Source organism: Cervus canadensis, chromosome 19 (assembly GCF_019320065.1).
Source record: "Cervus canadensis isolate Bull #8, Minnesota chromosome 19, ASM1932006v1, whole genome shotgun sequence".
NCBI lineage: Eukaryota > Metazoa > Chordata > Mammalia > Artiodactyla > Cervidae > Cervus > Cervus canadensis.
The window spans coordinates 19,247,460-19,268,419 of record NC_057404.1 but is presented as its reverse complement, the minus strand read 5'-3'; the positions used below and the strand labels follow the sequence as shown (position 1 = coordinate 19,268,419).

At 37.0% G+C, this 20,960-nt stretch overlaps 1 protein-coding gene and 1 non-coding gene across 7 annotated transcripts in view; one reads left to right on the top strand and one right to left on the bottom strand.

Annotated features, from left to right (window-relative positions):
• Nucleotides 1-20,960, top strand: part of RBPJ (recombination signal binding protein for immunoglobulin kappa J region) — a 226,429-nt gene that overhangs the window by 138,849 nt on the left and 66,620 nt on the right. For 2 of the 6 annotated variants that reach the window (XM_043438829.1, XM_043438830.1), the window contains exon 2: nucleotides 18,255-18,437. The exons of the other annotated variants lie outside the window; for them this stretch is intronic. In XM_043438829.1, the coding sequence (XP_043294764.1) occupies nucleotides 18,421-18,437 (17 nt within the window). In that variant the 5' untranslated portion in view covers nucleotides 18,255-18,420. The remainder of the gene's footprint in view (nucleotides 1-18,254; nucleotides 18,438-20,960) is intronic. 6 annotated transcript variants of the gene reach the window in all.
• LOC122422452 lies at nucleotides 11,438-11,544 on the bottom strand. The gene has a single exon (XR_006263848.1). It is a non-coding gene; the product is annotated as a U6 spliceosomal RNA (small nuclear RNA).

Genomic DNA, 20,960 nt, shown 5'->3' with positions numbered 1-20,960 from the left:
AATGAGAGAAGGGGATGAAACTTAATTGAAACTCCTTTTGATGCCTTTTCTATAACTTTGTACAGCTTCTTATGTGTTAATGGAAAGTCAGCGTTAAAAGCGGCTTTTGTTGGGGAGAGGGACACACATTTAATAATGCTGTGACAGTGAAGACATTCATGAACTTGACTGATTCTCTTTAACTTTTCAGAGTCTTTCCACGTTGACTATCTCATTTTGATGAGGAAAAATATTCTGTATTGTTTTTCTCCTCAAGGGATGATGTTTATTTGTTGATTCTTTCATATTATTATTATTATTTTTTTTTGGTTTGGTGTCCCTAGTGATTAACTGAGGTGTGGTGGATTTAATTAATTCATGTGAAACCAAAGAAGATTGCCTGCCTTTGGGGTCGTGATCAATATACTACGGGAGCAGTGTGCCTCCTGCTGCAGTTTGTTTTGTTTTGTACTATATTATAGTCTCTAGGCTTTTGGTTGTTTACCTGTATCAGTAAAAAGTTAACATATACCCCAGTATATGTGATTGTGTAGTAATAAATTATTTGAAATGTACTTTGCTAATATTCACATTAAAGTATGTACAGAAATCTCAAATGTTGTGATACAAATGAGGTGAACAAAATCTTAAAGATACTTTTAATAGAATGGTAGAACTCCTTTTTATCTTCACAAGTATCTTTTAGGGAGAGCAGTGTAGTTAGTTTTCTTCATTTTTCTAAATTGTATATATAATATGCTTATTTTTTTTTTTTAAATCTTGGTTTATATTTTATGAGAGTCATTTAGAGAGCTAGTTGTAAGTTGTTTTGTTTCTGTACAAATCATGTAATTTTGTAGCTGAAATGCCATAGTTTAAATGCCATGCTTACCTTAAATGTTTTTAATTTTACAAAAATAACTGCTGGATCACATACTACAGGAAGCTCCATGCCTTCACAGGAAAAGTAATCGATTTGTGACTCTCTTTGTGTAAAGAAAAATGAGTAACTCGTCCAATTTCACAATCCTTTTAGGTGCTTTGCTCTTGAATGAAGAGCAGACCTCTGTGTCGAAGGAAAGATTTTCACGGTTACTCCTTATTTCATGAAGCTGCGGTGTTTTATATAACTAACCATAGCCATGACATCTGGTAGTACTTTGTGCCATTCGGTTGTCATTTTCTTTGCTTGCTAATTGAAAGGTGAAGTGAATGAGTTTCTTGTGTGATGGGATCTCAGTAAGCTTTTTATAGAAATTTTTATTTTGAGTAAAGTAGGTACTCTTGTAGCAGATGATATTCTAGATTTTCCATAAAAAGTTTTAATTAAAGAAGTAAAGAATCTCCCTCCTGAAGACATCTTGTCTTTTTGTTCAGTTTTCTATGCCTGTACCTAGAAGAATGTCTGTCATGTAAAAGGCAGTCGGTAAATATTTAACTATAGAATGAATTTGCAGCTGAGAACATATTGATATTTTCCTATATTTTCTTAGAAAACTTTGCATTTCATTAAGAAGCCAGCAAAGACTCTGTAAACTGAGGCACATTAGAAAAGCATGACTACTCACTTTATGACAAATATCCTATAGTACATAATGTTTTCTAATCCTAGTTTTTCTCCCCACCATAATCTTGAACAGTGTTTTCTGTGTATATTTATACAGTAACTTACTGACAGAAAAATACATTTTGGTTTATGTTCATGTTATTCCCCAAATCATATTTAAGCCTTGTCTACCATGACAGGAAAATAAGTTTTTCCCCATGGTATGGGTTTCTTGTCTTATACTATTTTATAAGGAATCATAAAAGAGGCATCTAAACTTAGTGACAGTTTCCAAAGTTCTAAACTGAAAATTGTGATTTTAAGCCTTGCCAGAGGAAAAAACCTTACAACCTAGAGATCTGTTAATGTTTTAAATATTTAAAATTTTAAGTATTTTACTAACTGTGGTTGCTTTACACTGTCATTTGCTGATATATTGGGGCAAAATTTATACACAGGGAGAAGTTATTGTTGGTAATAGGTGTAAATCTGTATTTTAAATAGTTATCTTTATCTTCTTTTTGACTGTCTTATTGTATCTGGTTAATCATTTTTACTTGGTAAAGAGGGAGTACTAAGAAGAAAAGGTACTCTTCTGCCATTTATCTGTTTAGTGTGCTTAAATTATTAGTATTATCTCCAATGCTACTTTTGTTGCAGGAATTATCTTAAGTCCCTCACCTGTTTTCTGCAGCTCAGGTCATTAAACTAGGTAATTTGTGATATGTTGAAACAGATCAGTGAAGGTACCACTATCAACCCTTCACATTGTGAAACCCTCTTACTCCCTCAGGCTGGGACTATCTGACATAAACTGACTGAGCCCTAGTGATATATTCAACGTTTTTGAGTGCCAACTATATCCTAGGTATAATATTTATTGAGATAAGGACTTTAGAAGAGAAAGAGTGCTGGGAATAGGATAGGGAGTGTCCGGAAGAGGTTGCAACAAGATAAAGTGTTTTTGGAAGGTCTCTGAGATGGGGACACTTGTGCAAAGGACCTTAAGGATAAAGTGACAGTGTTGTCTGTGGCAGAGCGTTTGAGCAAGAAGGAACAGCAAATGTAAAGACCCTGAGGCAAAGTGTGCCAAAATTAGATATGGTATATGAAATGAAGACAGGAGTCAAAACTAACCTCATGTTCTGGTTTGAGCAATGGTGTTAATTACAGGTTCCATCATTTGATACAGGAAACAGGTTTTAGGTGTGAAATTGGGAGATGATGATGTATGCACAGGAATAATTTGCCTTTGTGGTTTCTGAATTTTGCATGGTGACGGATTAAAAAATGTCGTGCAGGCAGAAAATGTTAGTTTGAATAACTTTCACTCTAAATTGGAGATACAGGTGGCACAGTGGTAAAGAACCTGCCTGCCAGTGCAGGCAATTGCAAGAGACGTGGGTTCAGTCCCTGTGTCCGGAAGATTCCCTGGAGAAGGGAATGGCTACTCATTCCATTATACTTGCCTGAAAACTCCATAGACAAAGGAGCCTGGAGGGCTACAGTCCACAGGGTTGCAAAGAGTCAGGCAGGCAGGACAGAGTGTGCATGCACACATGGAAGATGAACTAATTTATTATATTTGCTCAAGTCAAAAGTAATAAAGGAAGGAAACTTTCCTGGAGTAAATGAAAGTGTTTTACATATTAGTTTTTGATTACTTAAATGATTACGTGAAATTTTCTTGCTTTATTCTATTAAAATGCATAACTTCTTTTCCCAGCTCTGTTGATTTAAACAATAAATGTGGTAGTACTGTACAGATTACTATGTAATCTTTTACATGAGAAACATCATAATGAGACTATATAGATAGAAACAGGGAAATAGGAAGGCACAACATTAAGACTAATAGGAAAAAGAAACACATTTTTGACCACTGTGATGTTGTGATCTATAAATCTGGTTGTCAGATGACCAGAATTTATTTCTCATAAATGTTTGGTCTTGTCCACAGTTCCTGACTCAGAGCTCCTAAAACCTATTGAATTGCCTAAATAATGAGAGTAACAAAAAGTGTCTTTTGTTATGTCAGTGAAGTAACTTTCTGACCTTTGCCCATTCCTTGCCCTTTTCATCTCTTCCAATTTGAGTTATATCCTTTATTATAAATTGGTAATGTAGTAAGATTGTAGTAACTCTATACATGGATATCACCACATGGTCAATACCAAAATCAGATTGATTACATTCTTTGCAGCCAAAGATGGAGAAGCTCTATACAATCAGCAAAAACCAGACCGGGAGCTGACTGTGGTTCAGATCATGAACTCCTTACTGCCAAATTCAGACTTCAATTGAAGAAAGTAGGGAAAACCACTAAGTCAAATCCCTTACAATTATACAGTGAAAGTGAGAAATAGATTCAAGGGATTAGATCTGATAGAGTGCCTGAAGAACTATGGACAGAGGTTCGTGACATTGTACAGGAGGCAGGGATCAAGACCATCCCCAAGAAAAAAATGCAAAAAGGCAAAATGGTTGTCTGAGGAAGCCTTACAAATAGCTGTGAAAAGAAGAGAAGGGAAAGGCAAAGGAGATGAGGAAAGATATACCCATTTGAATGCAGAGTTCCAAAGAATAGCAAGGAGAGATAAGAAAGCTTTGCTCAGTGATCAATGCAAAGAAATAGAGGAAAACAACAGAATGGGAAAGACTTAGAGATCTCTTCAAGGAAACTAGAGATACTAAGGGAACATTTCATGCCAAGATGGGCACAGTAAAGGACAGAAATGGTTTGGACCTAACAGAAGCAGGAAATATTAAGAAGGGGTGGCAAGGATACACAGAAGAACTATACAACAAAGATCTTCATGACCCAGATAACCGCGATGGTGTGATCACTCACCTAGAGCCAGACATCCTGGAATGCAAAGTCAAGTGGGCCTTGGGAAGCATCACTATGAACAAAGCTAGTGGAGGTGATGGAATTCCATTTGAGCTATTTCAAATCCTAAAAGATGATGCTGTGAAAGTGCTGCACTCAGTATGTCAGCAAATTCGGAAAACTCAGGACTGGAAAAGGTCAGTTTTCATTCCAGTCCCAAAGAAAGGCAATGCCAAAGAATGCTCAAACTACCGCACAACTGCACTTATCTTACACGCTAGCAAAGTAGTGTTCAAAATTCTTCAACAGTACGTGAACTGGGAACTTCCAGATGTTCCAGCTGGATTTAGAAAAGGCAGAGGAACCAGAGATCAAATTGCCAACATCCGCTGGATCATCAAGAAAGCAAGAGAGTTCCAGAAAGACATCTACTTTTGCTTTATTGACTACACCAAAGCCTTCAACTGTGTGGATCGCAACAAACTGTGGGAAATTCTTAAAGAGATGGGAATACCAGACCATCTGACCTGCCTCTTGAGAAATCTCTATGCAGGTCAAGAAGCAACAGTTAGAACTGGACATGGAACAACAGACTGGTTCCAAATCAGGAAAGGAGTACATCAAGGCTGTATATTGTCACCCTGCTTATTTAACTTATATGCAGAGTACATCATGAGAATGCTGGACTGGATGAAGCACAAGCTGGAATCAAGATTACTGGGAGAAATATCAATAACCTCAGATATGCAAATGACACCACACTTATGGCAGAAAGCAAAGAAGAACTAAAGAGTCTCTTGACAAAAGTGAAAGAGGAGAGTGAAAAAGTTGGCTTAAAACTCAAGATTGAGAAAACTAAGATCATGATGTCTGGTCCCATAACTTCATGGCCAATATATGGGGAAACAGTGGAAACAGTGACAGAATTATTTTGGGGGGCTCCAGAATTACTGCAGATGGTGATTGCAGCCATGAAATTAAAAGGCGCTTACTCCTTGGAAGAAAAAGTATGACCAACCTAAACAGCATATTAAAAAGCAGAGACATTACTTTGCCAACAAAGGTCCATCTAGGCAAAGCTATGGTTTTTCCAGTAGTCAAGTATGGATGTGAGAGTTGGACCTTAAAGCTGAGTGCTGAAGAATTAATGCTCTTGAACTGTGGTGTTGGAGAAGACTCTTTTGAGAGTCCCTTAGACTGCAAGGAGATCCAGCCAGTCCATCCTAAAGGAAATCAGTCCTGAATTTTCATTAGAAGGACTGATGCTGAAGCTGAAACTCCAATACTCTGGCCACCTAATGTGAAGAACTAATTCATTGGAAAAGACCCTGATGCTGGGAAAGATTGAAGGTGGGAGAAGAAGGGGATGACATAGGATGAAATGGTTGGATGGCATCACTGACTCAATGGATATGAGTTTGAGAAAGCTCTTGAGAAAGTTGGTGATGGACAGGGAGGCCTGGCATAGTGGAGTCCATGGGGTTGCAAAGAATTGGACACGACTGAGTGACTGAACTGAACTGAACTGAAGGAGGGGGTCATGGGAACCTCTGATCTGTATAGCTGATTGGTCAGAAACACAGGTAATAACCTGGACTTGAAGCTGGCTTCTGAAACCCAAGGTGGAGGTCATTGGAACCTCTGAAACCAGAGTTCTATCCAGTATTCTTGTCTTTAAAATCCCATGCATGGAGGAGTCTGGTGGGCTACAGTGCGTGGAGTTGCAAAGAGTCAGACATGACTGAGCAACTAACACTTTCACTTTCTTTTCCCATTGTATTAGGTATTATAAGTAATCTAGAGATGAGGATATGCTTAGGCTTTATGCAAATACTATGTTATTTTATATATGGGACTTGGGCATCTGCAGATTTTGGTATCTGAGGGGGTCCTGGAACCAATCACCTGCAAATACTGAGGGATGATTATGTAGCTTGACAAAACTTGAGATTTGCAAATTTGTGTGGTGAAAGTAGTAAGCTCATGGGCAAAAAAAGAGTTGAGACAGACTAGTGAAATTCCCTGAAACTGATCTTGGATACTAACTAAAAACAATAGCAATCCTAATAATAAAAAGACTAGCATTTATACCTTTTTTTACTGTCAGTCTTTGGAATCTCAAACGTTAGGCTCAGCCTCTTCTAGTTGTAGGTCCTGGAAGGGCATTGCTTCTAAGAGGCTGTCTTCATTAAAATGAAAAATCTAATTTTATGTGTAGCATTCTTCATTAATCCATTGTCTTATTACAGGGAGGTGTTTTGTTTTGTTTTGCTTTGTTTTTTGCTTCATTTGCACAGGCAGCTTTGGCAGATTGGTTAACCCAAGCTGAAAGAAGAACAATTCCTGAAATCACTAAACCAACTACTTATAAGAAAGAAAAGTACTTTTGTAGATTTTCAGGGCCTTTTCCTTAAAATATTCATCTATCTGTTTCTAGGCTTTTATGTTTGTTTGTGAAAAAGCTTTCCTCAGTTTGCTTAAAACATTTAATATGCTAGGAAAAACAGCATATGAAGCATTATGACTTCCTTTTACACCAGCATCATTCCACACTGTTTGCTGTGAATTAGTTCTTAGGCAACTACAAATAAATACATTGTAGCAGATACATACATTGTAGTGATACATACATTGTAGCAGAACAGACTTATTTTGATATAATTTGTTAAATGTGTAGGATGAGTGGCAGGTGAATTCAGTTGATCCTTGAACAACTTGGGGGTTAGTGGCGCCAGACCCCTGTGCAGTGGAGAATCCCCATGAAACTTTGTGGTTTGGCTCTCTGTACCCATAGTTGCTCATCCTCAGATTCATCCAGCCATGGATCATGTGGTACTATAGTGCATGTTCATTGGGGGAGGGGGGGAAATACCTGTATAACTGGACCTGCACAGTTCAAACCGTGTTGTTCAAGGATCAACTGTATTAGTTTTGGAGTCAGGAAGATCTAGCTTTGAACTCTGGCTGTACCTCTTAACCATCATTTTCTTGCAAGTTACTTGACTTCTTTAAGCCTCAATTTCTGTTTCTGTAAAGTGGAACTAATTTATTATACCTTCTCATGGAAGTTTGGTTGTAAATAAAGGAGATAATACCTGACAATCTTTTTTATACTCCATATTTACTGATATAAATATAAGCTCTTATTGGAAGTTGTCGTTTATTATCCATAATACTATTTGGAGCAAAGCATAGCATATACCACTATCAAGTAATATTTTCACCAAGTTTAACATTTCTCAAATAATTTTTAGATCCTTATCAATTTTATTTAATATTAAATACTTACAAGAAGGCAAGATTTTGTTCTTACTGTCAAATGTGGGTCACGAGGAAAATAGACACAAAATATATGATAAATGAGATTTGTATTTTCACTTTTTTGACAAAGTTTTACATAGGAAACTGGTAAAATAATGAGAACATGCAGAAGCTGTAATTATATTTAGGCTTATGTGATGTAAAGGGGATACAAACAGATTTTTTTCCCTTTAGTTGCAAAGGTGATGAACTTCTTTTCTGTTTAAATGCCACTAAAAGTTCTGTACTACTTTTGCCGGTGACTTGGTAGTCATTTTTGAAATTATAATCTCTTTCAACTCAAAGCTTTCAGTTAACCAAATAAGTTGAAATGGAACTTTATAAGACTTCTTCTCATTGATCCTTGTTATTTGATTTGAAATTGCTTATTGACAATGTTATTCTGAAATTGAACATCATGCCTGTGAGCTAGTACCTAGTATCATGCACAGAACTATGTTCAACAAATTCTATTCAGGAGTCATTTCTTGAAAACCTGTTACAGGTAATATCTTTGAATAACTTAAGTTTATAAAAGATGGGTCAAGAGAATTTAGTCTTTTTGTGCCTTAGTGGGGAATCCAACTATGCTCATAACTCATATAAAGTAGAACACGGTGATTCCTATAATAGAGACATTTTGCACGTACAGAAAAATAAGGAATGATTACTCAGGACTGAGGATTTCATCAACAGCTTTGTGAAGTATTTCTTACTCTTATTATTTTTAAAACTTTTTTTTTTTTTCTTTCCCTCGCTATGCCATTTTGCTTGGGATCTTAGTTTGGGACCTTAGTTCCCTGACCAGGACTTGAACCTAAGCCCTCCAACAGTGAAAGCGCCAAGTCCTAAACACTGGACTGCCAGGGAAACTTTTAAATTATGCTAGAGAAAGATGAATCCTGGGAATCTGGAGGCAGGATGTTTTGTTCAGGAACACCTGGGATACTGTCTGTCCTCTGACCCACCCTGTCAGGACACGTGGTTCTTGTAGGAGACAGATTAATTTAAAAACTGCAGGTGCCCAGTGTTTGTAAGGATTCCTTTAAATGGAAGGAAACAGAGTCAACAGAAGGATAAGACTGAGTAGTGGCCGAGTGAAAATGTGGCTGTCTAGTCAGCTCTGCTCCACGGCCTGAGAAGTGTGTCGTTGGCAGCTGTGAGTGTCGGCAGGGAGCCTGGGCCTCCAGGGGTCTGTGCCAAGCTGGCCTGCTTGTGCTTCTGTTCTGCCTAGCCACTGCCATTCAGTTACATTTTGTATCTTTGGGTAAATAGAGTAGGAACTAGATTAGGTCAGGTAGATCAGGAATGAGAGATGATCTGTGTATCTCTTCGTGCCTGTTTGTAACCCATTTGGAATGTTACACAATTAATATATTCTTGTATCATTATTATGATAATTTAGAAGCTTCTAGTTCTACTTCCTTCCCCAGAGGTAACCAGTTTTAAAATTTTGAGAGATATTCTTCCAATTTTCCATGTATCTAAATGGACATAAAAGTATATGAATGTAGTTTGGGTTTTCTTCAGGGCATGTGGGCTCATATTACTGTATTTGTATAGTATAATGTTTACTTTAAAAAGTTAATGATTCTTGAGTTCGTAGCGTACATTTAGAATTACTTTTCTTGGGAATTCCCTGGTGGTCCAGTGGTTAGGATTTGGCAATTTCACTTTTGTAGGCCTGGGTTCCATCCCTGGTCGGGGAACTAAGATTCTGCAAGCCATGTGGTGTAGCAAAAAAAAAAAAGGAATTTTCTTGGCACCATTTACAAAAATAGAATGAGAAATAGATTTGCAATAAAGGGAAACTTTATTAAAATATAAGGAAGATAATTTACTATCCACTGTTGATGTATTTCCACGAGGTGTCTTCAGTTTTTTTAAATGTAGCAAAATGTATGTAAAATAAGACATTTTTAAAACCATTTTTAGCTGTACAGTTCAGTGGTATTAGGTGCATTCATATCGTTATGCAACTGTCAGAACTTTTTCCATCTTCCTAAACTGAAACTCTGAACCCATTAATTAACTCTTGTTCCCCCTTACCCTGAGCCCTTGGTAACTACCATTCTGCTTTCTGTCTCTATGAAATTTGACTACTAGGTACCTCATGTGTGTGAAGTCATACAGTATTCTCCTTTTGTGACTGGCTTATTTCACTTAACATGAGGTCTTCAAGGTTCATCCGTGTTGTAGCATGTGTCAGAATTTCCTGCCTCTTTAAGGTAGAATAGTGTTTAATTGTATACAGTACTACCACATTTTAAAAAATCCATCCATCCCCTGGTAGATATTTGGGTTGCATTTGTTTGAGTTTTTTGTTTGTTGGTTTTTGGTGGGAGGACTCTTGGGTTTTTTGTTTGTTATTGAAAAGTGGATATGGTAAAATTGAATTTGATAAAGCTATGCAAAGCACTACACTCCTGTGGAGACGCATTGTTTGAAAATAGTGTTTGCTGCCACAGGGATGTTTGCAGATTTTACTTTGTACAACTCAAATATATTATGGCTGTTGGAAAAATGACCTAAAATGCTTGTCCTACTAGTGGTAGACACCACAGTGGTCAAAGATATAATATAATGTTAGACTGGACATAGATCACTTGAGGTTTTAAATATAATCATTGGATAATTGTGACAGTTAGTAAAATGTACAAAATTATGTGCACTCTGAAGTGCCCAAAACAGAGATGGTGTTGTAATATATGTTTTAGTATTACATGATTTGACTTAAGAACTGTTTGAAGAATTTAAACTATTAGATAGGTGAAATAAAACAGCCCCTGCATCTGATGAAATAATTTAGTTGATAAATGTAACCTAAAATAGGGAGGAGTTACAACCTGTTAATTGTGACAGTGTCTAAAATCTTGATACTTTGTGGCAGTAATTTTCTGACTGAAGTTAAAATGTGAGGAGAGAATATCACAGAACTATCAAGAGCATCAAGGATATCACAGAGGTTCCTTTCTCTTTTCATACATTTCTTCCTAGAAAGGGCATACTCACTTCCCAGATTCTCTGCAGTTCTTTTCTGTTTAGCAGAGTTGTAATTCTAGGCCTACAGCCTGAAAATGTGACTTCTATTAACACATTTCAACACAATTCCATCTCAGAAACATGTGTCACGATTTAGAACTCTTTAATACATGATTTTCTTTCATGTTTCTTTCCTATTAAAACATATACCCAAACAGATTGCTGCACATCAAACTTTTATAACATTTGGCATTACAAAATGGAAAAACATGAAGAGAATACAAAATGTAGATGAAGCATGGTGATGGAAAATTAAAGCAATAGATGAAAAGAAGTCCTTAGAGACTTTTAAACTAGTTCTTTCTAGGATGGCTAAAGTTATAGGACCATTCTTTAGCTTTAATAACTTCTTTCAGCCTCATGAGCTACTGGAAGGTAGTTGGTAATTTAAATGAGATGCTTAGTGTCAAGTGAAAAGCACTTCATGTATATTGTCTGTTAAATTTCCTTCTAGTCTATGGGATTGAGACTGAGAAGCATTTTGGTGACTGGTCAGCATCAGATAATAGGCTCCTGTTCTTAGCTGAGATTGCCTTTATTCTTTTAACCTCTGCAATGCTTGGACTGGCTCTCTTTAAGTTAGTCTCTGTAAGTAGAGATTTTCTTAAATATGTTTACCACATGATCATTTATTTAACATTGACAGATATAGATGGCAAGAAGATGCATAATTAAAATACTGTTATTATTAGAACATTTGTTTAATAAATAATACATTTACCCCCCCCCCCCTTTTTTTTTTAAATATGGAGTGCTTCATGAATTTTCCTGTCATCCTTGTGCAGGGGCCATGCTAATCTTCTCTGTATCATTCCAGTTTTAGTATGTGTGCTGCCAATGTGAGCACCGTTTACCTCATTTTTAAAAAATTTGAACTGCAACCAAGAACTAAATAGACTAATCTGACTCATATCACCCTACTCTGCAGAAAGTTCTGATAAACTGTAGTAAACTCTTAGACTATCTGAGCATGTCCAATTTATTATATCTAAACCGAGCTACCAAACCCCCCTTCTTTTTTCCTAATGTATTTTGTCTCCCAGTTTTATTGAGATATAATTGACATATAGCTTATATAAATTTACTATATGCAGCATAATGATAACTTACATCACCAAAAGTTTGGTAAACAGCCACAGTCTCATACAGATAGAAAATTAAGAAATGAAACCCCCCCCCCCCCCGATCTTCTCCTTAGGTTTTCCTCATTTCATGAAGTAGCTCCATCCTTTGGGTCACTTAGGCTAGAAACGTTGGAGTCACCATTGTCCAAGTCCTCTTTTTGCTTTGTCTCCATGATCCAGAGTTTCATCAGATGTGGTAGTTTTGTTTTTAAAATAGATCTGGAGGTCCTGATACTTCAGACAGCTTCTGTCCTGTGTGAGGCTCTGTCATCTTTAACCTACATAGTCACCATAACCTCTTAACTAGTTTCTTCTGCTTCTTCCCTTATGCCTTTTCTCTTCTCTGCTCTGCAGCCAAATTCATGCTGACCTTCCTCTCTTCAGATCTTGATCTTGTTTGACTCAAAATTTCGAGTAAAAAGCTCAAGACCTCCCTGATGTTCCCTACAACATGTACACCCCCACCTGTCACACAAACTCCCATAACCTCTTGTCTCCTAATAATCTTCTCTTGAAGTCTGTTCCTCACCGAAACACTCCTGCTTTGGGGCCCTTCCTTCACAGGAAATAATCTTTCATCACCTTCTTCAGATCTTTGCTCAAATATTACCTCATTGAGGGCTTATTTAAAATTGTACACCTCACCCCCTGTCCACGTTATCCTTTCCTTCTGTTTCTCTCCATAGTGTTTACCACTATCTAACGTTCTGATTGTCAGTACATTGTAAACTGCTGCCAAGGATTTTGGTCCTGATTTATACACAAAGATATTCTCAGTACTTTAAAAAAGGGGTGGCACATTATAGATGTTAAAATATTTGTTGAATTAATGAATTTATCAAGAGAAAGGAAATGCTTGAAGGCATGATTTATAGCCACAGATTGGATCATCATTCACGTAATTGAAATAAACGTAAAAGTGTGAAAAAATTAAAACATAAGTATTTCTTGGACAGTAAATAAAAAATTTATAGGAAAATGTTTTGTTTTGACTTTAGAATTGTGACATTAGTGGTAACTGATCATCAGATTGTGCCTTCAAAGTCAGTAATGTTTATGCTTTACTCATGGGCAGTGATCTAGGTACTTTCAGATTCAAGCAGTATTTAAGCATTATTATTGCAGTTTTATTCTGTTTTTATCTACAGAGAAGTTGTGATTGGTCAGAAATTACCCTTCCAGTGAGTTTCTTACCTATGTCTCTTCACTCCCAAGTCCAGAACTTGATCAGCGTAATCTTTTATACTCATGACCCCACAGTTTTTCAAGCCACCAAAATTTACATTTTATTTTAAACAAAAAGAGACCTAAGCAAGTAAACTGAAGGAGAAACAAAATGATGTGGAGAAAGTAAATTCACTCATAACCATTTTTGTTAAGTATATACTTTAAAGAAAGTAGAGGTAAATTTGGTTCCGACTCTTTAGTGTTTCTTCCTTAGTTTCCTTTCATATCCTAGAAGGGAAAGAAGCTTCTGTTGGTGGCTGTATTTGCTTGTTTTGAGTAAATGCGTAGTGGTTTTATGAGCTGATTGACTGCATTACTACTTTTCCTTCCTAATGTCCTTTACTCAGCACTTGAACAATGGACTGTTCTTCCATCTCCCTGTTCACTTTCCCCACCCTCCTAGCTTAGACAGGTAACAACTTGCTAACACTGATCTATTTGAAAAAGGATAGTTGTGTGTGTGTATGTATGCATGTGTGTGTTTATATTTATATTATATTTGTCCATACTGTGCTATCTAGATTTCTAGCAAAAAATTCAACCATGTTCCAGTTGACCCCTGGGTGTTTGTCACTTTAAGAGCAGCAGCAGCAGCCACTTAATTTTTAATGATGTTGCTGAAAATTAGGATATACATTTTGAGAAGAGAGCTTCCTCATATGGGAACTCCTCAGAAGTAAAATTAGCTGAATATTGCATCTTCCAGAATTGCTAGATCTCAAATGTCTTTTAGTTAGTGGGTCTCATTGATCTTGAGTTTAACCTCTTAGCTATAGGTGCTTGAAGTCCCCTGGTCTCCAGTGTTTAACTGGAAAAGGAGTTACAGTTTTACTATCAAGATGGGAATTGGATAGTTTATCATTCTTGGAAAGATTCTTTGAAAGTTGCTCAAACCAGATTTAGCTTTAGAATTGAAACCTTTATTAGCACTGGCAAAAAGGAGCTTAGAACTTAAATACCTAGAATACATGATTTTCATACTTTAGATAATAGCAAAGATTACTTTGCTGTCATTATTTAACAGGACTGTTTCTAAGTACTTGGTTGACAACTCATTTAAAATTAAAGTTCTGTAGAACACATTCCCTAAATTATGGTATCTAATTAAAAACACATTGCATTATCAACTCAGAATTTAGAACTTCTCTTCTTAAAAATTTCTTATATATAATAGCCTGTGAGAATTTATGTAAAAACACTAACTTAGCTCAGCATGTAGTATGTCATCTATTGTAGGCACTGAAAACATTAAAAAATTTTTTAACTTGTCGTCTCACCTATCTCACCTCCCCTTTATTCTTTTCCTTTTAAATACCATGTGACGTTAAATTCTATTTTGCCCAGTACTACTGCAGTTTGTGGGTATGGAAAGGTGGGGCAAAGGTCCAGAGATCTGAAACACCATGGTGTGTTCTGAGAAGTGTGCAGATGTCCAGTGTGGCTAGAGCAGATGTTGTCTGGAGGAGACCAGAAACTGGATCAGAGAGGAGCTGTTGCATATGTCCAGTTAAACCAAACCCAGCACCTTTTTTCTTTAATACCTCTTAATAGTGTGTTCTTCCCTCAACAAAACTCGGTTTCTTTTTTTTTTTAATCTTCAAATTTTAATTCGATTTAGTTATTTGACTGTGTTGGCTCTCACTTGTGGCTCATGGGCTTAGTTGTTGCTCGGCATGTGAAATCTTAGTTCTCTGACCAGGGATTGAGCCCATGTCCCTGCATTGCAAGGTGGATTCTTAACCACGGGACCACCCAGGGAAGTCTCCAAACTCAGGTTTCTCCTAGAGTAAGTCTACATGGGTATATTTTAAAAGCTGACAAATTTCTGTAATACCGTTTGATGATCTTTTAAAAGTTTTCTGTTGAGATTTCTGGTGGCTTGAGAATAATAAAATTTGGGATGCTGTAAAACAGTATGTGACAGATAAAGTCTTTGTAGTATTTTTTTAGTTTCTATTTTATATTGGAGTACAGTTGATTTACGTTGTTGTGCTAGTTTCAGATGTACAGCAAAATGCTTTGATTATACATATACAGTGTACGTGTGCTCACTTGTGTTCGACTCTTTGGGACCCTATGGACCGTAACTTGCTGGGTTCCTCTGTTGATGGGATTTTCCAGGCAGGAATACTGGAGGAGGTTGCCATTTCCTTCTCCAGGGGATCTTAGCAGCCCAGGGGTGGAACCTGGGTCTCCTGCGTGGCCATCGGGGAAGCCCCATATACATATACATGTATCTGTATTTCAGATTCTTTTGCCATTTAGGTTATTGCAGAGTGTTGAATAGAGTTCCCTGTGCTGTAAGTAGGTCCTGTTTTCTGTATAGAGAAGTTAACTGATAATTGACCGACTATCTTCAGCTAGAACCTGATCTACTTTCCGTGAGGCTAAGACTGGTAGCAGTCCACGGGGAAACGTGGCCGCACAGCTTCATAAGGAAATAAGTTTCATGCTTATTTTTGTTTTGTCAACCAAAATTTATTTTGATAACTGCTACGATTTACAAGTCAGCTTTAAAAGATCTTTCGTGTGCGTAAGTTCATTAACAACCTGGATCTCATTTGTGGGAATCAAATGAACTTTCTGACTTGAGCAATTAAATATGATTCTAATCCTTCTTAGTGACCTTAGTGAATGTGCATAGTCTCTTGCTAAATTATAGATAAAAAATCTATTTATATATACTGCCTACATTTTGATTAAGGTAAATTTATAAAATTAGATTATTGTTATATTAGCCAGGTTGAAGAATACAGCTTCAGTGTTGGACTTGATTTCTTCTGATTGCTTCTGGGAGATAGATTAGTGTAGCAACATGAGTGTGGGTTTTAGAGTTGGGCACATGGGAGGGAATGTTAGACCAACCACTTTCAGTCTCTGATGCATTATGTTGAATAGATTAGTGCTCAAATCTCCAGGAGCCTCAGTCTTCTTTCTCACCTGTAAAAGAAGGTAACTAGTCAGTCTTAGATCAGGATGTAATAAAATATCGTTAGATTCCTAGCATGAGGCTTCTTAGGTGTTGATACAGGTAAAGAGCCTGCCGCACAATGCAGGAGATATAAGAGTTGTGGGTTCGATCCCTGGGTTGGGAAGATCCCCTGGAGGAGGGCGTGGCAAACCTACTCCAGTATTCTTATCTGGAGAATCCCAGGACAGAGAAGCCTGGCAGGTTACAGTACGTGGAGTGGCACATAGTGAGAGATAAATGCAGTGACTTAGCACATGCACACACACGTCCCTAGCTTAGTTCCTGGCATATTATCAACAGTGTTAGCCCCAGTACCTCGCCTTTTCTCCAATAATATTTACAACAGTATTGTGTAGAAAAAGTGTTGAAATTCCAGCTAGAGGATCTAGATTTAAGTCCTAGTTCTTTTCTCTTATTGTGTGTTTTCTTGGGTCAATCACTTGACCACAGAGTGTCAGTTTTCTCCCCTATAAAATGGGATTATGAAAAATGAGATAATGAGTAAACATTAGGCTTTTATTCTTTATTATCTAATGTATTTAAAGCCTGCCTTAGTTGTCAATGATTCACATTATTATTCCCGTGTAAGAGAGGAACCGTACTTCAGGAACATTAACCTGATAGTTACATATAGGATATGTTTATTTGGAGGGACAGAGTGTAGGAAACAATGTGGATTTCCTTCCAGGAGGTTGAAATATATATAGAGGCTTTGAAAGGTTTTAAGCTAGAGGAGGGAAGTGATCAGTTTAAAAGATGATTGTGGCTGCAGTGATTCAGTGGACCAGGCCCCTTGTTTCTGTTGTTCATTATTATTTTCCCACCTGCCCTGGTAGAATTCTTTTCTGTATTCAGTTATGCCACTATTACCAGCATTCCGAAGAGTTACCTGTATTTTGTAGTCTGTATTCCCTACAACCTGCAGTAAATCTAAATCTCAGGAATATTTCTGATATTCATCTGTTGAATCTACCCTTGTAAGCAGGAAATAATTTCTGTTTTTCCTTAGCATGTGCTTTTTAGCTCTAGCTGGGAAACTTTTGTCATCTTCCATTCCTTATCTGTTAACCTGTACCCAAGCTGTTCCACAAACCCAGAGTAAAGCAAACCTCTCCCAGCTCCCTCCTTCCCTTGGAAGCTCTTTTTATGGCTTGCTTTTATTAAAAGTTTCCTGATCAGTCATCCTAAAGCAGTGTTAATTGCTTTATGACATAGATGTGTGTGTTGCTTCTTTTACTTCTTTTGTGTATTTTGAGTGTTCATTCTTCTTATAACTATAGAGTGCCAAGCTTGAAGCAAAAGTTGAGTGAATTTTTAGTTTTAAAATATGATACATAGACTTCTTACTGTATCATTTAAATAATGAAGTGTTTTTAATGTCTTCATGTGTAAAAAAGGTGGAGTGGGGTGAAGAGGAAGGAGGAATCAGGTAACCTGCCAAGGCAATCACAGAAGCACTAAAACCTGATAGTAGCCATTGATCTATTCATTTATCTGCATGCTCTTCATAGAAGTAAACTTTAGAAACAGAAACTTTTTACACTTTAATGACTTCCATGGAATTAAAATGATTCAGTAATATTAGCATCAGGAAGGAGTGTCATTTGAGGGCATTCCTGTTGTTTCTATTAACGAATTCCATTTTATGCAGGTGTGTGGTAATTTCCAGCTCTCCTTCTACACAGAATAGTTGGTCAGAGGAGAACCTGGCATCTACCAAGTGTTCCAGACTTGTCTTTTAGGTTATTTTAATTCTTTGAGAAGAAAACTGAAGAATCAGTTGGGGCAGAGAGATTTGTGGGCTTTGGATAGATCCCAGTAAAGCAAGCTAGTGGTAAAGAACCTACCTGCCAATGTAGGAGACATAAGAGACGTGGGTTCGATCCCAGAGTCAGGAAGATCCCCTGGAAAGGGCATGGCAACCCACTCCAGTATTCTTGCCTGGAGAGTCCCATGGACAGGAGCCTGGTGGGCTGCAGTCCACAGGGTCGCAGAAAGTCGAACACGACTGAAGCAAAAGTACTCACGCATGCAGAAAAGCAAGGGCTGTCACTGGCCGCTTAAGCAAGTGCTCTCCCTCCTTCACTTGAGGGTCATGTTAAAAAGGACAGTGTTACACGGCAGTAGCAGCCGCCGGCTTGCTTCTCTTAGTTGTGGCAGCAGTTAGCACAGTGCACTAGTGGCTTAACAGACCAACACTTAAGTCCTTTTTTTGTTTGTTTGTTTGTTTTTAAGTCATTGAAATTATGAAACTGTCATTCAAATGGAAGCATTATAGTTCTTCGGAAACATTTTGATCTCAAAAGGAAAGGAGAATGATACAGATATACTGGCTGAGGTGTTTTGAGGTGCATCGAAGTGTTCCAGCCTGTGGCTTACCTTAACATGTTCTTGAAGTACCATGGCGTGGATTAAAAGGTATGCTTTAGAAATCTTCCAGTGATCCCTCAAGGTCATGGGTAGAACAAACACTAATGATTCTATATTTAATTAACATGTATTTTAAAATATTTTAATACTTAGATTGCAGATGTGGTTATGAATTTATGACAAAAGTATTGTTTGTTTATAAAAATAACTGTATATCCCAAGCTTGTTGAATGAGTTCCCTCTCCCCCCTCTTTTGAGATACGGTTATAGGAGACACTGGAGTAGTAATTTTTTGCTAAATTTTAATAGTAATGGGCTATAATTTCTTTCTTGAAATAGTTTGGGGATTATTCACATGTTAGTCTCTAATTATCTTTATGATTTACATCATAGGCTAGTTCCTCTGCAGTGCTGTCCTTTCGTGGTAGCCTGAATAGGAAATAATTGGATGCAGTTCTTCAGTTAGGGTATTAATTTGACCAAACAAAATAATTTTTACGTGGACCATTTATAGTTTGTGCTGTTTTTGTCTTTTACAAAAAATTTTTACTGAGAGGAAAGTGAGTGATTCTTCATTAATAGTGTGATTGTTCTCTCTTCACCACCATAAGAATACAGTTAATCTTTCCTGTGCTTGAGGTATGTAGTCCCACTGTTACTTATGGTTGCTAATAGTGGTAATTCTAGGCTTCATATTTACCTTCTTAACCATCAAAAATCTTTAAGATTTTTATCTTCATAACATTTTATTTGAGTGATGTAGTCAAAACTATTTCTTAATTATTTGAAACCTTGGAAACCTTCTAATTGTGTACTATGTGCTTGTTGGTAAATGTTTTCTTAAAGTTGGTGGAAGTGAATCAACCCAGGGAGAATGCTGAATTCATTTATGTTACGTTGGGTTCAAAATTTTTTATCTTTTAGGTTATGAAGGAAAATATGTTGGGAAAATAGAGGTTTAAATCATGGATATATAAGTGTAATAGAAATACAGTGGTACAGCCTGTAATTTTTATCATTTAGGCTACCTTATATTGAGAACCTTTTGATGCATCAGCAGTTAAATTATCAGTGGAATTTAGTTGTTAAATCTAAGACAAAAGGACTTATTCTAGCCTATAATGACAGTGAATCAAATTTCACGGTGAAGCCAACTGTCGATTAATTCAACAGGTGTTTTATGTCCAATATGGCAATATCTACTCTCCGAAAAAGATTTTTTCTGACATAATGGGTTGGAGATGGTATTGATACATTGTCTACAAAATATATTTCTCTGTAATATTTGCCACTTCAGCTTAAAAAAGTCTCCTTTCATATCTCCTTTTAGATGCACTTGGGCATCCGTCTGTTTCTTTTTAACGCCACAGAGGATTCTTGATGCACAGCCAGAGCTGGGTACTCCTTTTCTTTTGGAAGAGCTTATACCTTAGTGGTTAAGAGCTTAGATTCTGCAGCCAGCCAACCTGGGTTTCAGCTCTGGCACTACTTTGTTGTTTTGACAGGTTGTAAGAATGACTTGGAAAAAAATATAAATTTATGTATTAAAAATACAATACCATAAGTATATACTTATATAATTTATATATTGCATTATGTGTATATACTTATGTGTATATGCACACATATACATTCCTTAACACACACCACTTATATAGATAAATTATATATGCATTTAGTGCAGGATTGAGCATGCGAGAAGCCAGTGTTAGAGTAACAGTGGTGATGATTATTAAATGCTGTATCAGGAACTCCTTTTTGTGGGGGTGTAATTCTGTCACATTTTTTATTTTCCTGAATCTTATACCTTCTTGTATGGTCTTCCTGGAGTTAAATAAACAATCACTCTTTGACTAATGTTTTCAGTTTTTTGAGCTTTTTCTCCTCAGGGAAAGAAGGTGGCCATTCAAGACTGGTAGTTTATCTGTGGTTCTCTTATCCTGCTAGGTTGATGTGTGTGTTCCTTGAAGCTGTGTTTTTCAAATTGCAGGTTTCTACCTATTCATTAGTGTGTCAAGAACTCAGTTTAGCGGGTTATGATCAGCATTAAGACATGTAATAGAAAAGAAAATCAGCACAGTGAATATAGAAAGGAGTATGTTGAAACAAACTTGTTTCACTTTTTTTTTTTTTTTTCATTTATTTTTATTAGTTGGAGGCTAATTACTTTACAGTATTGTAGTGGTTTTTGCCATACATTGACATGAATCAGCCATGGATTTACATGTGTTCCCCATCCCGATCCCCCCTCCCGCCTCCCTCCCCATCCGATCCCTCTGGGTCTTCCCAGTGCACCAGCCCTGAGCACTTGTCTCATGCATCCAACCTGGGCTGGTGGTCTGTTTCACCCTTGATAGTATACTTGTTTCAATGCTGTTCTCTCAGAACATCCCACCCTCGCCTTCTCCCACAGAGTCCCAAAGTCTGTTCTGTACATCTGTGTCTCTTTTTCTGTTTTGCATATAGGGTTATTGTTACCATCTTTCTAAATTCCATATATATGCGTTAGTATACTGTATTGGTCTTTATCTTTCTGGCTTACTTCACTCTGTGTTTCACTTTTTTAAGCTG